This window comes from Coturnix japonica, chromosome 10 (assembly GCF_054131305.1).
Source record: "Coturnix japonica strain WE chromosome 10, WE-NBRP24, whole genome shotgun sequence".
In the NCBI taxonomy this organism is placed as follows: Eukaryota; Metazoa; Chordata; class Aves; order Galliformes; family Phasianidae; genus Coturnix; species Coturnix japonica.
In genome coordinates, this window is record NC_140672.1 from 2106176 (window position 1) to 2126617 (window position 20442).

The following is a 20442-nucleotide window of genomic DNA, read 5'->3' on the forward strand; positions in this document are numbered from 1 at the left end:
GTGGCAGTATGAGGCGGGTCACGCTGTTCGTTAACGGCAGTCCCCGGAACGGGAAGGTGAGGGGTGGGGGGGTTGAGGCCTGTGGGTCGGATTTGGGAACCTGAAAGTGGGTTTCTGAGGTTGTTCTATTTTCCTCTGCTTGCTTTGGGACTGGAGGGCTGCCTACTGTGGCCGTGATTGGGGTAGTGGGGTCTGAGGGGCCGGGTTGAGGCCTAGGCCTGTGTATGGGGCAGCACTGGGCCTAGGCCATATAGGACCCATAGACCCCCATACAGGCCCCCATAGACCCCATACAGGCCCAACAACCCCATATGGGCCCCATAGACCCCATACTAGCCCCACAACCCATTTCAGGCCCAGCAACCCCATATGGGCCCCATAGACCCCATACTGGCCCCACAACCCATTTCGGGTCCAACAACCCCATATGGGCCCCATAGACCCCATACAGGCCATACAGGCATAACTGCTCTTTAATGCAGTTCAGCTCCCATTTAGTGGTGCTGTGCTGATAGAAACGTGCCCTGAGCACATTAGGGATGTGCTGAGGCCTTCCTGTGCTGTGCTTTCTGTTGGGCAGCTGATAAATAACCTTTTTTTTCTGCTCAAAGTTGTGATGCAGTGTCTATAGCAAAAGCATATCAGGTTTTAAGGCTCAATGCTGCTCTGGGATGGTAGCAGCCCTAATGTGGTTTCTTTCTCTTTGCAGGTAGTGGCTGTATATGGCACGCTGTCAGATTTGCTGTCTGTGGCGAGTAATAAGCTGGGGATCAAAGCAACCAGTGTTTACAATGGGAAAGGTGGGCTCATCGATGATATTGCCTTGATTAGGTAAGGTTGATCCCATAAATGCCAAATCGTGGATGGAGATTAATAGCTTGTTAATGCTCTTAATAAGGGCAGGAGCATCTTTCCTGTGAGGAAAGGCTGAAGGAGTTTGGCTTGTCTAGCTTGGAGAAGACTCCAAGGAGACCTCATTGTAGCTTTTCAGTAATGGAAGGGAGTTTACAAGCAAGAGGGAGGACTGACTTTTTACATGTTGTAATAGGACAGAAGGAAATGGCTTTAAAATGAAAGATGAGATCTAGGTTGGGTGGGGCCCTGGGCAGCCTAATCTGATGGGGGGCAAGCAGCCCACAACAGGGGTACTGGGGATCCTTAAGGTCCCTTCCTAAGCTATTCAATGAATAACAAGCGCTTACCGTAAAACCAGAGATTTTTTTTTGAGAAGGAGACAAACTATGGTATGGTTTTGGCTTCATGTAACATAAAGCACCTCAGAGTGGGGAGAAAAGGAACTATTTCATAAAATTAAAGTTGCTGAATATCAGAAGTGATCCCTACCTGGCTGATACAAGTTTCTATTGGTAGCATCTCTAGTGCAGCTGGTAAAATTGCAGTCATCTGGAACCTGCAAAGTTAAGAGAGCAATCAGATTCTTAATTCTAACTAATGGCATCGGATTATCATATACCTGAAACTAATCAGGAGAGGATCCCAATGTTACTTAGATGAACATATAGCTGTTTAATCAATTTTTTCCTGTTTTTCTTCCCCCTGCTCTCTCCCCTTCCAGGGATGATGATGTTCTGTTTGTATGTGAAGGGGAACCGTTCATTGGTAAGTCTTTAATTCCTCAGCCTTCTGTTTACATAGGCAGATAGTAACAGGACAAGGGGGGATGGATTTATGCTAAAAGAAGGAATAATTAGGGTAGCTGTTGGGATGGGTGGGCTTTGAGGTCCCTCCAACCCAAGCCATTCTATGATTCTATGCTTTGCTTTAGTGTAAATTTTGACCTGTTACCATATGGAGGATTCAGAAATGTTCACAGTTCTAACATCTGTCTTCTCATCACCTGTGTAGATCCTCAGACTGATGCAAGACCTCATGAAGAGCTAACAGGGGCACATACAGACTGGCTAACACTCAATGTTGGAGGTCGATACTTCACCACCACACGGTAAAAATGGGGCTAGTTGAGCTGGAATTACCTTCAGTAAGGTTGCTATAGCAGCTGGGCTGTGTTCAGGTAGTGAGACTTTAGATGCTCTTGAGAAAGAACAAGAAAAGTCTTTTGCTGTGGAGTAGGAAATCTTTTGCAGCTTTTTTTTAGTATTAGGTATTTGTTGCCACCATAAACAGTTCACATATGTGCTGACAGTGGTGAAAAGCCTGAGCAGGTCTGCATTTATCCCTGGAACATTTCAGCTAATGAAGTGCTTTCTATTTGAAGTACTTTTGGTACACCTTAGATCAGAAGTGTGCTTTATCTCCTCTGAAATCAAATTAGCACAGAGTTGGAATGCATATCATGCACCGTTAATTACCTTCAGTGTGCCAAGGAAATGCATTCCTTCCAGCATATTGGTCTTATAGCAAAACTTTCCACTTGAAAAATAAAACTGCACTGCCTTTCTTTTCTAGGAGTACTTTGGTTAATAAAGAACCTGACAGTATGTTGGCCCACATGTTTAAAGATAAAGGTTAGTATCTCAAAACTCTCCCTTTAAGCTAACAAATTAGCCAAACAGGTAAAAGGCACTATTAAGTTAAAGCTCTTGTTTATGTGTTGAAGTATTAAAAGTATGTTAAAGCATCAAAGCACTACATATGATCATTTTCTCTAGTTGTCTATTTAACCTTTGTTCATATAGTGTTTATCTCACACACACTGAAAATAAAACTCCCATCCAGAGCTAATACTTTATAATAGAGTCTGTTTTTCTAGTTTAGACTTTTCTGGCTGTTGCATTTTACTCTGTTTCAAATGAGATGTATTTACCAACCAAGGGCAGATTAATACTGCTTTTACTCTAGTAATGGTTCTTAGGCACATCATGAGATGTGTTTAAGCTATTTATAGCAGGAAGGGGTTAGATGTAAGGGGAATTTTCCCTTCCACTCCTATTTTCCTTCCTTTTCTTTAAGAAACGCCCTTTCACGTGGGAGGTTTCAATCCTGTAACCCCTTGGTGGTAACAACCTGAAACTTGAAGCAAATGTTTTCAGATTTAATTAAGTGTATTTTGTGGCAACAGATGCTTGGGGAAATAAGCAAGATCACAGAGGAGCGTTCCTAATTGATCGCAGCCCAGAGTATTTTGAGCCTATTTTGAACTACTTGCGACATGGACAGCTCATTGTAAATGATGGCATCAATCTGCTAGGTAAGTATGACCTGTATAACATCTCCTAAGTTAATATTCTCTAAAAGTCTAACTTTGCCCTGAGGTAAATGTGATAGAATTACCGGGGCTCATGTCTGCTTATCTAAATGTTTGATGTTTTCCTATGGTGAATTTATTCTCAGTGCCCTGGATTTGATTTCTTAATACTTATATTTTAAATTCTTTTTCTTTTAAACTGGAAGTAAGCTGACTTTTCCTCTTTCCCATTACAATGTTATATAATGTGTATGGCTGACAGTTCTGTTAGCTAATGCATTTTATAGGCATTTCCTAAGGTTCAGCAGGTGCTCTGTTTATCTCTTGGTTACTGTAGCTAAAAGAGAGTTATGACAAACAGGGAAAGTCAGTTGAATTGGCAGACCTCTGATAGCAAGGTTGGAATAGCCTGGTCCTTATGTTCTTGGCATGGCTATATGTTGCCTTCTCCAGTAAGGGAAGAGTGATATCTCGTTTAATGGCTCTGGGTAAATAACAAATAACTGCTTTGTTTTGTTAGGTGTTTTGGAAGAAGCCAGGTTTTTTGGTATCGATTCATTAATTGAACATCTAGAAATAGCTATTAAGGTAACTTGCTTGCTTTTATACATCAATATGCATGTCCTGCTCTTCCAGGCAATATGTAACTTAGTCCTATCTGTATTAGCTTCTAAACAACTCTCTCAACAGAACTCACAGCCAGCAGAGGACCACTCTCCTATATCTCGAAAAGAGTTTGTACGATTCCTGCTGGCAACCCCAACCAAATCTGAGCTGCGATGTCAGGTGTGGAAATGCAAACTTTGCCTTGATCTATTTGGGCTGCTTTTAGATCAGTTTGTTAAGCTGTTCTATTTAAATGTAGGATATACTCCAATAACTAAAGTCAGTGCTTTACAGCTTTGCATCTGCATTAGTCTTATGTACTAGAATAGGTGCTTTTGTTGTATGTGCATGTATCTTTGCGTGTGTGACAGAGAAATAATGCTCTGAAGTGTTCTATATTCAGAGCCTTTTGTAACTTTTGGGGTTGGTTTTGGTTTTAGGGTCTCAATTTCAGCGGAGCAGATCTTTCCCGACTAGATCTTCGATATATCAACTTCAAGATGGCTAACCTAAGCCGCTGCAACCTAGCCCATGCCAATTTATGCTGTGCAAATCTGGAAAGAGCTGACCTCTCTGGATCGGTACTTGATGTAAGAATTGTTGGGCTTTGGAAGGTTTGGGCTGACCTGTTATATTAAGGAAAGAGGAGTTAGAGCAAGCTGGGGAGAGGGGAGGAGGAGGGTGTGGAATTACCTGTTCTCCCAATGGAGTGATGTCAAGTTCTTACACTGCCTCAAAACAGTAAGGCTGTTATGCTTCAGTAGATTCACATCCTAAGCATAAATGAAGACTACAGTCTGACTACTCCTGGCATCGTTCAATTCTGCACTTGCATGAATTTTACTGATGCATTTATTTCTATCAGTGTGCGAACCTCCAAGGGGTGAAGATGCTGTGTTCCAATGCAGAAGGAGCATCTCTAAAAGGGTGCAATTTTGAAGACCCATCAGGCATTAAAGCTAATTTGGAAGGTAAGAGATTTTTGTATATTAAGTATTCCATGGAAACTGAGCCACATGCGTTTTAAGATCCATAAGTTATGTACAAGATTGAGCCCTGCTTTGTGCAATTCATGTTTACATTAGAAAAGCCATATATATGATGGCAACTGTATAATCATTACACGAAGATATCAATTTACATAGCACGGAACAAGCATTCCTCTGGAATCCCATGTTTCTAACGGTACTTTTGTGTTCCAGGTGCTAACCTGAAAGGTGTTGACATGGAAGGCAGTCAAATGACAGGAATTAACCTCAGAGTTGCAACGTTGAAAAATGCAAAACTGAAGAACTGTAACCTTAGAGGAGCAACTTTGGCAGGAACTGATTTGGAAGTGAGTTGTAATTCATTTTTACATACTAAATGGTCAACTGATTGAATTCTGGGGATTGCTGGCATTCAGCAAATCCAAATCCAGTTGTTACTGTGAAGAGCAACCACTGTCTTACTCTAGTTGTAGTTGTTTAATTATGACAGAGTAAAGAGACTGAAGTTATGCAGAAGCCACGTATGCTTCTATAAATGCATTTAAAGTTTTTGAACCCCAAGTTCTGTGTGTATTCAATTAACGGTTGATCTCTTTTACTCTTTAGAACTGTGATCTTTCAGGTTGTGATCTACAAGAAGCTAATTTGAGGGGATCTAACGTAAAAGGAGCTATTTTTGAAGAGATGCTGACACCTTTGCACATGTCTCAGAGCGTCAGATAGGGAGAAGAATATGCTGCAGAGGACGGAATCAAAACATGGTGACTTTCTTCATGTCCTCCCCTTTTAAGTTAGAAGTATTGGTTATTAGACAACTTATATTTGCAGTAGTGCCTAAGTAAGCTATTTTGATTGCTTCTTGGGGAGGGAGCTTTAACTGAAGAGGTAGAAATAGATAAATAGATGCTGTTTCTACCTCTGAACAGAGTGAGGAAGTGTGTGGCTTTCTGTTGACAAGCATTGCCTCACTTTGGAATTCATTTTAATTTATAAAGCACAATATATGCAATTCTATTTATTAAATCTGTAGCTGCAATATGACTAGAAAATGTTATTCATGTATAGTAGCATCAAAGTTCAGGTTTACAGTTAGGCTAACTGTAAATACACTAGTTTCTTCATTCATGCACAGTACATTAAAGAAAATGTGGTTTAGATAAGGTCCACAGGATGTTTTCAGATACTCTTCTGGGTTGAAAACAGTAGTTAGCTGTCATCATTGGTAATATATTGCCTTGTAGTAGTTAGGATTCAGGTATAGAACAGCTTTATTACCTTTTAAAATGTGCTGTGGAAGCTTCTTCCACTGAAGGGATCTGCATGCACAGCAGATTTGGTTATAACAAAACAATCCTTGTTCAAAACTAGGATTGCTTATTTCATCTTTTCCAAATTAGTATATGATTGCACTATCAATTACAGCTGCTAAGGAAAGCTTTCAAATGTCCTATTCATTCCCAGCCTGGAGTACCTGTAGATTTTCAGTCATTCTTGGTGGGGAATTAAATGTACATAGGAAAATCCAATCCACCTGTCACAGCATCCACTCCTTTCTCCCCTGCCGTGCCTCCAGTATATGAATAAATGGCACTTGTTTCCCTTCCACGTACTATGCAAATACTGTTGTACACTGCATCCTTGACCGCATGGGTATAATCCTTTCCCCAGCCAGATCTCTCTCATATACCACTTTGGGCCTGCTTAAAAGTGGCTGTGAAAGCCTATTTACTTGTGGTGGACTGCCCTTTCCACAGCTGCTTTACATGTGAGCAAATATGGAACTACATGACTTCTGCAGTGCAGAAAGCCTGACAGCATTTCTTAAGGTGATGGTGCACTTCATCTCATAAGCTGTTTCCACTGTAATATCAAGCTGAGTTCTCATGTAACATTTGTTTTATACGCAATCAAAAAGCACATGAAGAAACTATACCAAAAAAAGGTACATCAAGAACTCTTACCTCAGATGCTTCTTTAAAATACCCCAAAGTTAAAACTAACATTGAATCTACAGAAATAGAGCTGTTACTGAAGTCTAGAACCAGATGTATCCTATAACTTACACAACATGATCTGCTAGCAGTGGTTTGAGTTCCAGTTACTTCGGTGCGTTCCTTCATAGATGCAGTGCAGAACTTCCCATCCTCTGAAATCATATTTATCGTCTCAGTGGTTGCTATGAAAATGCTGCTTTGCCATCAGTCTAGAAAGGTTAGTTAAGGAACAGTTTGTGATGTGTTTGGGGGAGAAGTGTGGGATTATTATCAAGTCGGGTTTGATGATACTCAGGCATACTATGTGAACTTCCAGGACTCAAAATCCTACAGCCCTGTGGTTCAGAATTGGGATTTCTTTTCTGGATTCCCTGGCCTCTTTAATCTGGCTCTAGGATAACACCCTCCCCTTGGTCAAATACATCCATAGGGGATTTGGTTTTTAGAGTCCTGTCTCCCACCTCATCACTTTCACAGAGTGATGTATATGTTGCAGAAGATGATGATTCCTAGGGCTAGAGAAACAGATGAATTATTTTTCTTTATCATATTTTGTAGCTAGAAGTAAAATATTGTATGGGAAAATATATTTTCATAATCACTGTGTATAAAATATATTTGAACTTTCACTGAAGCACTATGTTTTAAATAATCATGGCACGTGGCATCATTCATTTGCAGATGATTTTAAGGTACCTCTTTTGCTATGACAGTGCTGTATGAATAGCCTGAAGTGGCACATTCAGAACGTGCAGGTTCCAACTTAATTCAAACTGCATTAATAAAAGTGGGAAATAAACAAGTGTCTTTGTCTTACTTGAATTTTACTTAGGACAAGAAGTTAGAAAAGATGCCAGAGCATAAAATTCACTGTTCCTTGTATACAAACTATAACTAAAGTTGACTTTTGCCTTTCATGAAATCCTTAGCCTGGATTTGTATGTGTTCTCTCCAAAGGACTACTTGGTATATGCTTAGTTACTTACTTTATGAGAAGACAGAAGTTTAGACATCCCTCTTTTTGAACAGGCAGTTTGTGCTCTATAGGAGAAAGCAGAAGAAGGTTTTTATGCTCAAGAATAAAGTTTGCCTGTTAGAAAAGCAAGAGAATGAGATTTAGGAGGGGTGGGTTTCTGCAATACTTGATTCGTTCTGCTTGAGAACTTCTTTAACCATGCCCTCTCTCATCTTATTTCAACTTGTCATTCACCAGCTTTCTCCTCACCCATCATATCTGCTCCATGAAATGCTTGGAGCCAGAAGTCATTGAGCACAGTTTACATAGATATGTGTACTGTTTCTGACCTGCTTTCCACATCAGAGATCATCATCATGCAGTGCAAGCAGGTACGCTGCCCCACTTGACTTAGAATGATAGAATGGGTTGGAAAGGTCCCAAGGATCACTGAGTTCCAACCCCACAGGCAGGGCCACCAACCTCCAGAGCTGCTGCTAATAAATGCTGTTAGCCCAGGTTACTTTAGAATTCATTAAGTATTTCCACATGAAAACACTGTGCTCAACTTTGGTCTAAATAAAGGGCTGATGATTTCAGTCTAATGAACTCTATGATAGAACACTGCTAATACAAACACAAGACATATGGGAAGTCGACATCTAGGAGCAATTCTGGAGACTCCGTGCCAACCATATTTACCAGTGGCTGCAACTGAAGAGATGTCACGTCCAAAACCCAGCTCTCCTCTTTGATTTCTTCTGACTGAAGCTCTCCCAGACTTTGGATCAGCCTTCCACGTGGGCTCCACCTCTGCCAAAATCAGAGTCCTTCATTGGCTTCCATTATGTGGGGCTACAGAAGTATTTGTGGGCAAACAGAACCAGTTGTAGTCTCTTCTCCCCAGCTTCCAACCTCCTTAATTTAACTTGGGACCATGGCCCAGAGTTGAACACGAAACAAGAACAGCTTGCTCACCACTGTGGTTCCTTCTGATGTGCTTCAGGAGCAGCAATAAGGAGACCCACTGAGAAGCACAGCTGCTGGCAGACTTGGCTTCAGATGGTGGGTTAATAAGAGGTGCAATTACCTGGCTAAACAGGCCCCTTCCCTTCTTTAAATGCCATTTTTCAGGATAAGCAGAATCTTCCATGCCCTTTCCGCTATGCAGAGCATGGAAGCAGTCATTAAACAGAAAATCTCCCTTCCCAAGTGATCTGCTTACGTTAAGGTAACTTTTCTCCTACTGAAACCCACTATTTTCACAGCTTGATCAGTTTGTCAGCTGAACTACTGCTGGCTCCTCTTGCTGTGAGTAGGAGCATTACAGCAGGAAGAATTACTCTTTGCTAAAGTCACTAAATCCTCCTTCAACTATTATTAAATTACATTTAATCCATTAATCTTGAAGAGATCACGGGGGCAGGAAGAGAGGATGTTAAAAGACCACTAAACATGATACACCCAATTGCACATAGAACAGTGGCCAGGTGGATAAAAAAAGATATTTCTGCCATCAGAATTATTGACTTTGACTTCTGATGGCTACCATGACCTCTCCAAAACCTCTCAAGAACAAAATAGCTCCAAAAGTGTTTTGATGCCTAAGTTCACACGCCCATACATATGCCTATCTGTATATACATATACACATCTGAATAGGATTCTCCACATACATATATACAGAGGGTCCTATTCAAGCAAGAGAGCCCCTTCCTCAGCATGCTCACAACCTCATAATCGTGTCTATTTGATCCACTTAATAGTGCTTTGCATTTTATAGAGCACAGAACACAAAGCCATTTTTATTTAAGCATTAAGGGCTTAAAGAAGAGCATAAAAGTGCCACGTGCTTGTGCCAACCTCTTGTTTACGCACTGAAGGTCTGTTTCCTTTGGGTCTGATATACAGAGAATAAACTGAATTCCTCATCTATTTCAACTCTTGGAAGGCACTCTTCAGAAATTCAAACCCATTTTGCTTATAAAAAACCAGAAGCCATTGAAAGACCATATATTTTCCATGGGGCAGCAGCAGCCAGTTAGGTTTGAACATCAGGTTTACAGCCTCTTAAAAGGAAAGTTGTAACCTCTATGGCTCCAAGAGAAAACAGCTGTAGGTAATAGCTACACCCAGCTGCTCCAATTATGTGCTTTACTTCTTTAGAACATGACAGCGACTTTAAGAACAAAATTGCAGTCTGTAGGATAGAATGAGGTGACGTTACCTGCTGTGAAAGGTTTGGTGGTGGGGTTGGCTGGATATAAAGGGAGACAAGAAGCCAACTCACAGGACGTTTTCCAGCAGGGAAGAGTTGGAGCGATTCTGCAGCCTCTCTCAGCAAGCAGGTAATGTACTTGAACAGCACACCATACCCATTTCACCTTTTCAATCCTTACAGATGCTTGCATTAGAAGGAACTTGCATTAGAAAGCACTGCAAAGAGCACTTAGAATAGAAATTCGCTACACTGAACCCATCTGTTATATATCAACAGGGATTTTCAGTGAACCTTTGAGGTCCAGGCGTTCCTAAAGCCCTGACAGGGTGCTGTGACCCACACGTAGGCACAGTGCCACCGGGGTGCAGGAGGCCAGAGACGATTCTGTAAGACAAAAATTGAGCTGTGATGACACAGGGTCAGAAATATGCTTTGTTCTCTCATCACAGAATGGAGAAGTCCAGGAAGATCTTGGTTGGTGTTCTCCTGTTTACCACGTCTGTGGCAATCTGCTTGGCTCAACACTGGTCTTATGGCCTGCAACCAGGAGGGAAAAGGAACGCTGAAAATCTGGTGGAATCATTTCAAGAGGTAGGTTCAGGACTGCAAAGCAGCTCTTGTTTTTGCTATGATCCCTTATCAGTACTAGAAACAAGCAAAAAGCCATATGGCAGCACTAGAGATGACAGACTTTACCAGGGTCTTTGCACACATGTGCGTGTATTATACACATATAGGTGTAGACCTTGTGTCAAGTAGGAACTGGAATGGTGGTATGGTGACAACTGAGAGCCTTGCACACACAGCAGTGCTTCCATAGCAGACAGAAAGCTTCAGCAGTTTGCTCTAAAGGAAGGATAGAAGTCTGATTCCAGGTCAAACCTGATTTCACTGTCCCTTGTTTGAGCTGCTCTTCTGATCAGCTGCTTTGTAACATCCATCCATCTCCATGAGAACGTGGCAATGGCAGCTGGTGCGGGATTCGATGGCAAGCATTTCTCTGAAGGACTCAAACCACAAAGCAGATGGGAAAGGTTCTGTCCACCAATGGCTTTTCTTATGCTTTCTAATATTTCACATGTACTCCTTCATAACTACAGTTCCAACATTCTACAGCTGTTACAGCACATGTGTAGCATGTAGGAAAGAGGTAAATGCAACCATGCAGTGGAAACTTTGCCTTTAACCTGGGGAGATTTGCCTTAGGAGAAATATCTGTTTTCATGAAGGCTGCATTTATTCTCCATTCAGATTGCAAATGAAATGGAAAATCTAAGGGAAGTGAAGGAGGCTGAATGCCCTGACTCATACCAGCATCCCAGGCTGAGCAATCTGAAGGAAACCATGGTAAGTAACGTGGTTTTTCTCTTATTGCTGTGGGAAAATCTCAGACCAGTCCAAGCTGGGAAAGCAAGGGAGGGATGGGTGCGATTGGTGGGGGAGAAGAGGCAGGAAAGCTTAGTTCACATGTGGCAATCCCAGCTCTGCATCACTCTTGGTTATGTCCAAGAATATGACTATATTAATCTTGATGCTCCTGCTGTAACTATGTCATTACTTACTGAATTAAAACCAAAATAAAGTCAAGCACGTACTTCGTACAAATGTAGGCAGCATTCGCAGATGCTTAACTTCAAAGGCACTGCTTTGCCAGCTGAAGGATTGAGCCATATGGAAGTGCTGCTCCCAAGGTCCCAGGACTGGGAAATGTATTTTCCATTAGATGCTCTAATGCAGTGACAGCAGAGATTTCACATACACACAATCTGCCACAGAAACAACACTCTCAAGCAGAAGAGTGCTCTTCAAACAATACAGCAGCACCTTGACCTGCCCAGATGGTCCTCACTTACTGGGAAATATCTCTGAGTTGTCCTAAAGTTGAAACACTCCTTCTCCAATTAATTTCTGAAGCCCAACAATGTAACTTTCACCTCTAAATACACACTCAAACACTTACTTGGCATATCTTGTTCCTGTGGTATAGCCTGAAATGTTTGGCCTTCTTACTTCTAGCTGTTTAATGATGCTGAAAACAAATTAAAGCTTTTCCAGATGTAGGTTTTCCAATGTTAACGCATTGCTGAAGCTGACACGGGAGCATTATGCAATCAGAGGGGAGGTGTCAGGAAACAGACCAGCCCATGGAAACAACTTTTCAGGTTGCCTTCATCACTTCCTGGAGCTGCTGGTAGTGAGCACAGAGATACACTGAGCTGAGATATAAAAGGGAAACAAGAATATACTGAGCACCTCTACCCAAATCACCTTGGGCTTTCAATTCCGAGGGAACAACATCAATAGATGCGCAAATAGGAGACCAGATCCATCAGGATGTGACACAGGAACTCGTGTTTCCATTCTAAAAGCACTAAGGTATACAGAGATGGGAACAGGACAACTGTTCCACTCTGCAGCACTTTTGCATGCACAACTTTCTTGTCCTTGGTATCTTAACCAGCTGCTTAAGTTGACGGAGACATTTTGCATAGTGATGCTTTGTGTAAGTTCATGCCAAAACTGAGTGTTCTGCAGCTGCTGGGCTGCCCTCTAAGAGCTGCTGCAGCGATGGGCCTCTCAACAGATGTAAAGCTGGTCATGCACTTTGGGATGAAAAGGGCTATTATAAGTGTCAGTTACATTATACTGCACCATCAGATCCATGGGCAGGTGGCAGAGAGATCACGTCAGGTCAGATTTATGTCATTCTAATCCTCCTTCCAACGGAGACCTCAATAAGAGTAAGTTAGCATCTGAGCAGGCTTTAGAATTCTATCATCAAAGTTCTTTCTTCTCTTTTAAAATAGTATGTGGTGTGTGCTTACAGGCAAGTCTGATCGAAGGAGAAGCCAGAAGAAAGAAGATTTAAATCCACAACGCCAACAACAAACCAAGAATAAAACTCCAAAGCAATGTTGAAAACAGTTCCTCCTGTCTCTGCTTTGATTGCAATATGTGAATAAATACTGTTAAATTAGTTGGGAGTAGTAGAAGATACTGTCATCAAGATGTCTTGATTGTAGGTATAAGAGAACACGTTCTAGTCCAATGGTGGGGAATCAGCTCTATGGGGTTGGCTTTGCATTCTATAATGAAAACTTGGCAGTGACAGCTTTTGTTTCACACCTTTGCACAATGCATGAGCATCATCTGATCACGACAGTAATACAACTCTATTGCAAATTACAAATGATTTTACTGCTAGCATAGAATTCCGCTCACATCAGTTGACCACACACAAAAGATCTTCCATATGTTTCATTATTTTTTTTTACTGGTTCACGCATAAAAACTACATTTATATTAAAAAAAGGTATTTACAAATTTACAATAGTTAATACATTAAAAAAACCAAAAAAGTATACACCTTGCTTTACAGACTTAGTGAATCCTATGCTACTCACCCAGAGAGATGCAGCCTCCTCCCCCCATGCCCAGCTCCTACCCCTCCTTCAGAGCCAGTTTAAAAGGTGTCTTTTCTGCTGCTTCAACTGCAGGGGATGAAAAGAGGAAAAGAGGTTTTGCAGTCTGTAGATGTGGCTATTTCCTAACTAAACCATCACACCCAGGATCTCAAAATGTTAACAAGGACGTGTTACAAAACACCCATGTTCTGAACTCAAGACAAGCACGTCCTGTGGTTCATCACGCCATTTAAAGCTTTATAACACTAACAGGGAACAACTACATCCATTCACACCATGGATGCTGGGGTCGTACCATGCCAGGAACCTCGCTCTGTTCCAACTAGGATATCCATCTTCATATTAAAACCAGTTAAATACACTCTGCAATGCCAGAGCCATTAGCACTACAAGTCCAACCTGCTGCTCGTGGGCTGCACAGCGTGGTGGGGATTGGATACAGGTTCTCAACAACTGCTACATGCACACCATGGCATTTCTGCTGCTGCGGATCACAGAGCTGCTCTCAGTGGAATCAGTGTCCTTTCCTAATCCAATAATCCACTGAAATGGAAAGCTGTCTGTTTCTCTCTTCCCTGATGCGGATTAAGAGCCTGTTAACATTTTTTCAAGGAATTCATCACAGCGTGATGAGTTTTAATTAAAAGCTCCAGAAAAGAAACGTTGAGCTTATTTCTCCAAAGGGAAAAAAAGAGATCCTCTCTATGACTTGAAACTCACCACTAGATGTGAACAGCATGGATTTGAGATGGGATCCAGACCTTGTCTCCTTTGCAGACTGCATATCGAAGTTTGTTTTATTCAAAGCTACTGAGATCTGTATAAATGCCAGTTTGCTTTCACTTCTGCTACGTGGAGATCTCCATTATGGAGCAGTCTGGGACTCCCATTTCCAGTCCTATGCTTCCAGTGTCACTGAGTGATGTAGAAAGCTGATTCTCACCTTGAAAATGAAGTGCTGTCAACCCATGAGAAGCAGGAAGCTTCCTGCTGCCTTATCAAAAGCAAACATGCTCTGGAAAGAAAAAAGCACCTCAGAATGAGGGAATAGGCAGATGCAAAGACAAGGCACTGAATTACAAAAGGTGGTGTTAAGGTGTAGGTTTCTATACATCTCACCCTACAGCTCTGCCTTAACAAATCTCTGGCTGAAGACAAAAAGTTCTTGTTCAAGCAAAGAGTTTCAGAGGATCCTTTAGTTTGTGTGCAACAGCAGCAGAAAGAAGAGGGTGCTTATAAGGTGAGGGAGAATGGACACAAATGAAGGATGAGAAAAGCCTGTGGTGTTCCAGTCAGGCAGCATCTGTAGTCAGGAACGTAATGCAGAGCTGACAAGAACTACAATGCACTGCAGGAGCATTGAAACATGCTCAGGTTGTCCAGAAAGGTTTCAAAGATTTCCCCTGAGAAGGCAAAAGCCCAGAAGACAATTTCATGTGAGCTATAGTGAACACAACTGTGACTGCAGTGCAACTTCCCCAGTGCCTCCATCCTGCTCTGTGATGGGAATCTGATCTGACCCTTTAATGAGTGCAATCTGCTTGCAGAGCCATTAACACAGCAAAATAAATGCAGGTTTCCTTAACTGGAGTCACACAGAAGGCAAAGGAACACATAAGAACAAGAGAAAGGGCAACTTTGGTCCTTGCAGCCAGAATAGGGTTTCTTTTTTATGTGAAAAAGAGTTTAAACCTCATTAAAGCCCATCTCAAACAACTTTAGTTTTTCAGTAAGGCAATGAAATTCATTTAAATCAGGTGAGCAGAAGATTGTAGCAGTGGTCTGTCTTGAGAGCAACTTCCCCAGTAGGGTTTTAAATGCATCTTCATATATCATACCCAATAATCCAGAGCTTAATGACAGTGACAGGTAGCAAGCAATACTGTTTGCTAGAAGAAATAAATGTGGCACCAGGAGGCAGTGACAACTCTGGGGGGATATATAAGAAAGTTGTAATTATGCTGCTTGAAAACTGAACAGCAAAGTTCCTAACAAGGAATGAGTTCTGAAACAGGGAGTTTAGGAAGGTCCTGCTCTGAGCAGCAAGAAAGAGCTGCTGAAGCTATTGCTGGAGTGATCTAGATCATTCTGTGGTAGAACAGACCCGAAATACACACTACAATTGAATTTCCTTCTATCTTCAACACTGCACAAGGCCCATCTGGTCCATATGGAGTAATGATATTTGTGCTCTATCTTTGGTTGCTAGAGAGCTGTGAGGAAAGGCAGGGATTTTATAAGGTTAAAACCCAAGATCAGGACATTTTTCTTCTTCAGAATAAATAAAAGACTGATGTTAACATCCTGAGAGAGCAGGAAATAAATAACTAAAAGAGAATAATTAAGCAGATTAATAACATACTTATAAATAATATAATTATCTCGTTCTCCAAGGGAAGAAAAGCTGCAGAGCTGGAATAATCCAAACAAAAGGAAGTGTGGTGGTTGATTGTCACATCTTCCACACATCCCAGATCCAAGTGGTTCCTTAAAGTCTGTGAACAACTTAGACCAAGGGAGGCTACAAAACAAAGTGCAAGTACTGCCCTAAATGGGGAGGGGAGGGAAGGAGGATGATGTTTATTTCTATTTGTGATGATCTGGTCAGCTAATGTAAGTTTTACAGTACACACTCCATCCTCCCCAAGTTGCTGGTATCAATACAGTGCTGGTATCAACACAACCTCTAGCCATTCTGAGACATTCACAGCAGAAAAGTCACTTTAACAGCCTATTCGAAAAGCACAAAGTAGCAACACAATAAAGGAAGGGATATCAACTGCTCCGTAGTGTTAAAACCAAAATCAACAGTGAAACTATGATTAAGTACTGGCAAACCTAAACTCTCCATTGGGAGTGAGCAACTGCCACTACTTGAGCAGAGACGATGTAAGGCAGAATGTCTGCACTTCATCTTAAATATATATGATGAGTAGCAGAAAAGAGGCCTCTTACCCTGCTAACTATGCTCAGGTCTCTGCCTGCAATCACGAATCTTAGGAGACCACACATCACACACCGACACCTGACATTGCATGGCTGTGATCCGTCTCACTTCATGCAAATCAGGGCTTGACTACAGTGACAGAAGGAGGGATTTGTGCTTTAGCATAAAGCTGTAATGGACCCATGTGAAAATACTGCAGAACCCATCTCATACCTCGGTTAAGCAGTGGTTTCAGATCACTACTGTGATAGTTTGACACTAGGAACGAGCTGCTGAAATTGCATCAGTGAAAAAAATTCAGGATAGATAAGAGTAAGATAAGAATTCCAGTAGGCTGACTTCTTTCCTTCTGTGATTAGTGTCTCATTATTGGAAAGATAAACCAGAGGTTGGGAATATAGTTACATAAGAGTTCCTTTTGCTGTTTCCCAGGGACAACTTCAATGGAAGTGAATGGAATGGCAACTGAGATCACTATAGTCTTTAGGGTAGAAAACCCCAAGCAAGTCAGTGAAGAGAAAGCAGCCATCTCTCTCTAGGTACTTGCTGTTAGACAAGCAAGTAATAATCTTCACTGCAATCCTTGCTCTGAAGAGAGGACACTGGATTTTCTGGTTTTTGGTGGTGGAGGGGGAGGTTTGGATTCACGTCTGCTTGGTAGTGGTGGAGCAACCTGAGAAGATAAAATGAAAACACACAAGAAAAAATAAAACCATTACCAGGCAAGTTAAGACATTTTGCTTGACCAAAAAGAAGCAAAGCAAAGACTCCTGTGCTTCTTAATCGTTCTTTCAGGATCATATCTCTGAATTCATCCTCTCAGTGCTTCATGTGATCAATGAGAGTGACAAAGAAGGACACATCCCCCATAGGTAATACAACAGATATGTTTTAGTTGTCAGAGAAATCATTAGTGATAAATATGCTTTACTTGCTTCTGATCCACAGCCTGAGTCAGTTATATGCCCAGTCCCAAAGTTTTACCAGTAAAATGGAAATAAATCCACTTCTCAGGGTTTCAAGATTCAACTGTTTTTATCTTGCTGGCTTGAACTGCACCACACACCGAAGGGATGTAAGATGCTTCCAAATCAGAATGGTGCAACTAACTCCATAAAACGGCAGCTAACAGAAAGTTCTGCTAAAACAAGCCACAGCCTTCCTGCCCAACAGTTGGGATTGTGGAATGCTTGTTGTTCTTGCCCCAAACCACACTAAATAGGTCCTTTCAAGTTGGCCCTTTGCTTGTTTCAAGGCACATACTGGAAACACATGAAAAGTGAAGGCCAGGTGAAGAAGAAACTCACGTGGTTCACCCCTTGTTTAGCTGAAACCACCAAGATTTCACGATTATTTTAACCAAATGAGGACACACTCAACTTTACATCAACTGCAAAAAGAGCAAAACACCTCAGAAAACACTTCTACAAATCTCTCTTTACAGGCCTTCAAATCCATCCCATCTGGCTATAAGCCAAGGTCAACGTTGTGAGCCCAGAGCATGTTAGTAATTAGTTTTCTTACAAGACTCAAGGGAAGGGGGCTCTTTCATTAATCCTCTTGAACCAGCAACTCCCACAGCATCCCCAGGGCTGGCACATTTCCGCCATCCACCACCACCTACCTCAGTTACAATGCCCCTCTTGAGAAAAAGAGTCTATCTGCAAATGGTCTGAGCATAAAACCTCCCATTTACCCTACGTTTTCAAGACTTTATGCCATTGTCACTGAGAAATAAATGACCAACTGCTGCATTGTCTTTCTGTGATGTGGAAGTGAAATACTTGGGATGTGTCACCACTCTTCAAATTCACTATTTTTGGTAAAAATCCATATCTTGTTACTTAGGTACTGCACAAATCTCCTTCGTAAGTAATACTGGGAAAGCAACATTTCAGGGCTGGTGAAGTGATTTTGACACAACTGATGTCTCCAAAGCTGATTATCTGACATTTTTGCCTGTCTGAGGCACTTCACTCAAGGTTGAAGCTCTGCTTTGAGTTCCAGATCCACTGCTTTTCTATGATGAACAACCTTCCCAACAAGGGATGTTTCAATTCAAAGACCCATAAATAAGAAACTAAAAGGACAGACATCCCTTTTCAGGACCAGATTACTGTACTATTTTACATGTTGATCATGTTTCGGAAACTCTTTCCTGCCTCACCCCCACACAGTTTGTGTAATCAAGGACAACACATTCACCACTTGAAAACGGGGCTGCATTTGACAGCTCTCTCTCTCAAAACTTCTTCTGTAGTTTTGGGGGGTGAACCAGTAAAACGATTAGACAGGTTCCAGGCAGCACCATCCCAGAAGCAGCTTGGAAAATTCCACTGGTGTCTTTCTCAAATGCTGCCTTCCAGAGAAACGTCAGCTCTTATTTCCTTACCTCCGCAGAGTTCCTCGGGTTGCTATTCTCATAGGGTTTGCTCTTGGGTGGAGGTGGGGGTGGTGTGCTCTGCAGGCTAGCAGCTGGCAATCCATCCGACTGCAATGAGGGAAAACCTAGAAGAACAGTAAGACAAGCCATTAAAAGTAGGAGGAAAAGGAGTGGGAAAATGAATTGACCATGTATTTGTTCTAGCAGCTACATCTGAAAAGAGATGTCAAAGTAGAATCAAAGTTTTATCTCCCTCAAGTTCAAAATGCCCCAAAGAATTCTGTCTCCATCAAATGAATCTAAGCTTAAGTGAAAAATGCATGCCTGAGAGAACAGAAAATTGAATCCATTATCACATCTGCAATGTTCACTGGGGTTTCCTTTCAGCCAGGGCCTCAACCTGAGAATTCACTTTGATTTTAACTCCAGCTGATGGGGTAGATAAGTACTCAAACTTCAGAAGAATTTTTGGGAAGCTGTCCTGCTACTAACAGCAACTAAAACTGCTTGCTGTGAGGTTTTGTATCCCTTTCACAGATCTCTCTTTATGTATTATTCCCACATTTGTTTGTATTCCTGGTTCTCTCCTCCCTACTCCCTTACCCCAATAAGTATTTTTTGTTTTAAACCTCCTGTACAAGCTTTATGCTCCTTCACTTCATTGTTCAGAAACTCTGGATTCTGAATTTAATCCATGTAAGAGGATATTCAGCCTGAGACCTGCTCAGAAACCAAACAAAACTACCAGGCAGCATCAATGCAGTTCCCTTTGGTGGATTCACTACAGGTATTCCAATAGTACATGTTGTTATCAACCCACTTGTTTTACTCCTTCCCTATTGAGGTGACCTTAGCAAATTAACCCATACCACTCAATTGCTGTGTTACAGAACTTACTGTGGGTCCTTGGGGTTTTGGGAGTTATGGGTGGTGGGCTCAGAGGCGTTGACTGCTGGAGAGAAGAACTCTGAAGCAAAGTCAGCCTGTTGTCTCCTAACTGAAGACTCTTTGGCCTTTGAGCTTTTCCTGACGTGCTCTGCTTAAAACAAAGAGTAAACAAAGCCTTTAGAAGTCAGCAAAATTGCTGCACACGTATCAGATCATCAGACCTGTCACAAAGGCACCAACATGCTCCAGGAGAGCCGCGTGTAAGAGAGAAAGGTGCATTCAGGTGAAACCACAGCCCTGGCTAATCCATGTCAAAAGGCATCCAGTGTGCTCCTGTGACACATTCAGCCTTCTCTGGGACATCAGGAAATGGGTAGTAATCTTAAACTGTTTTTAATGACATCAATATATACAGTAAAAAGCTGTGCAGAGGTCCTTAGTCGGACAACCAAACACCACATTCAGCTTGGTGGCAATGAAGTGATAGGTGGTTCTTTGGCCAGCTTGACTCAGAGTGCCTCCAATTAGCAAACCCACCTGTTCACAGTGCTATTAATTAAGTGTGTCAGTAAGACAAGAGACATCAAAAGCTTCATTCGGCCTCACCTCAATCCCAGTTGTCCAGGTTTCCTAATAGCACTGTGTGCCTGAATATAGAGGCAGCCAAAAGGACATCTCAGCCAAGTAGACAAAGGTGAAATTCATTCCCTCTTATCATAGACTGGAGAGTCCTAAACATACCCAAGTCCCTTTAAATATTATTCATTGCTTTACAGAGAAAGCTGTCACGCTTACATATGTAATTAAACTCCCTGAACTCTTGGAGATCAATTCTCACTGAGCAGTTCTCACTGCACAGAAGGGAGCA

At 41.8% G+C, this 20442-nt stretch overlaps 3 protein-coding genes across 14 annotated transcripts in view; 2 read left to right on the forward strand and 1 right to left on the reverse strand.

Moving 5' to 3' along the window:
• The first annotated feature begins 5 nt into the window (after positions 1–5).
• KCTD9 (potassium channel tetramerization domain containing 9) lies at positions 6–7554 on the forward strand. Of its 4 annotated transcripts, none has more exons than XR_014932234.1 (12): positions 6–56; positions 710–831; positions 1577–1620; positions 1867–1963; positions 2428–2486; positions 3041–3169; positions 3687–3754; positions 3834–3952; positions 4213–4362; positions 4638–4743; positions 4975–5108; positions 5368–7554. XR_014932234.1 is itself a non-coding variant. In XM_015882892.3 (12 exons), the coding sequence occupies exons 1-12, from the start codon at positions 9–11 to the stop codon at positions 5482–5484; spliced, it is 1170 nt and encodes a 389-aa protein (XP_015738378.1). In that variant the 5' UTR covers positions 6–8; the 3' UTR covers positions 5485–7554. The 4 variants fall into 4 exon arrangements, 3 of the variants coding, with proteins under 3 accessions (XP_015738378.1, XP_085366281.1, XP_085366280.1); XM_015882892.3 differs by having other exon boundaries at positions 3857–3952; XM_085510155.1 differs by lacking the exon at positions 3834–3952.
• Positions 7555–8650: 1096 nt separating this feature from the next.
• GNRH1 (gonadotropin releasing hormone 1) lies at positions 8651–12908 on the forward strand. Of its 6 annotated transcripts, XM_085510162.1 has the most exons (4): positions 9818–10058; positions 10381–10522; positions 11183–11278; positions 12759–12908. In XM_085510162.1, the coding sequence occupies exons 2-4, from the start codon at positions 10382–10384 to the stop codon at positions 12798–12800; spliced, it is 279 nt and encodes a 92-aa protein (XP_085366288.1). In that variant the 5' UTR covers positions 9818–10058; position 10381; the 3' UTR covers positions 12801–12908. The 6 variants fall into 6 exon arrangements, with proteins under 6 accessions (XP_085366284.1, XP_085366288.1, XP_085366283.1 ...); XM_085510158.1 differs by lacking the exons at positions 9818–10058; positions 12759–12908 and adding an exon at positions 8651–8775 and having other exon boundaries at positions 11183–11801; XM_085510157.1 differs by lacking the exon at positions 12759–12908 and having other exon boundaries at positions 9928–10058; positions 11183–11801.
• A 275-nt stretch (positions 12909–13183) lies between these two features.
• DOCK5 (dedicator of cytokinesis 5) overlaps positions 13184–20442 on the reverse strand; it is a 61905-nt gene continuing 54646 nt past the window's right edge. For 2 of the 4 annotated variants that reach the window (XM_015882883.2, XM_085510150.1), the window contains exons 50-52: positions 19584–19722; positions 18696–18811; positions 13184–16976 (exon numbers count right to left, since the gene is read on the reverse strand). In XM_015882883.2, the coding sequence (XP_015738369.2) occupies positions 16875–16976; positions 18696–18811; positions 19584–19722 (357 nt within the window). In that variant the 3' untranslated portion in view covers positions 13184–16874. Of the gene's footprint in view, positions 16977–18695; positions 18812–19583; positions 19726–20442 lie in introns of all 4 variants that reach the window. The other 2 variants (XM_015882882.3, XM_085510149.1) reach the window with 1 other exon arrangement.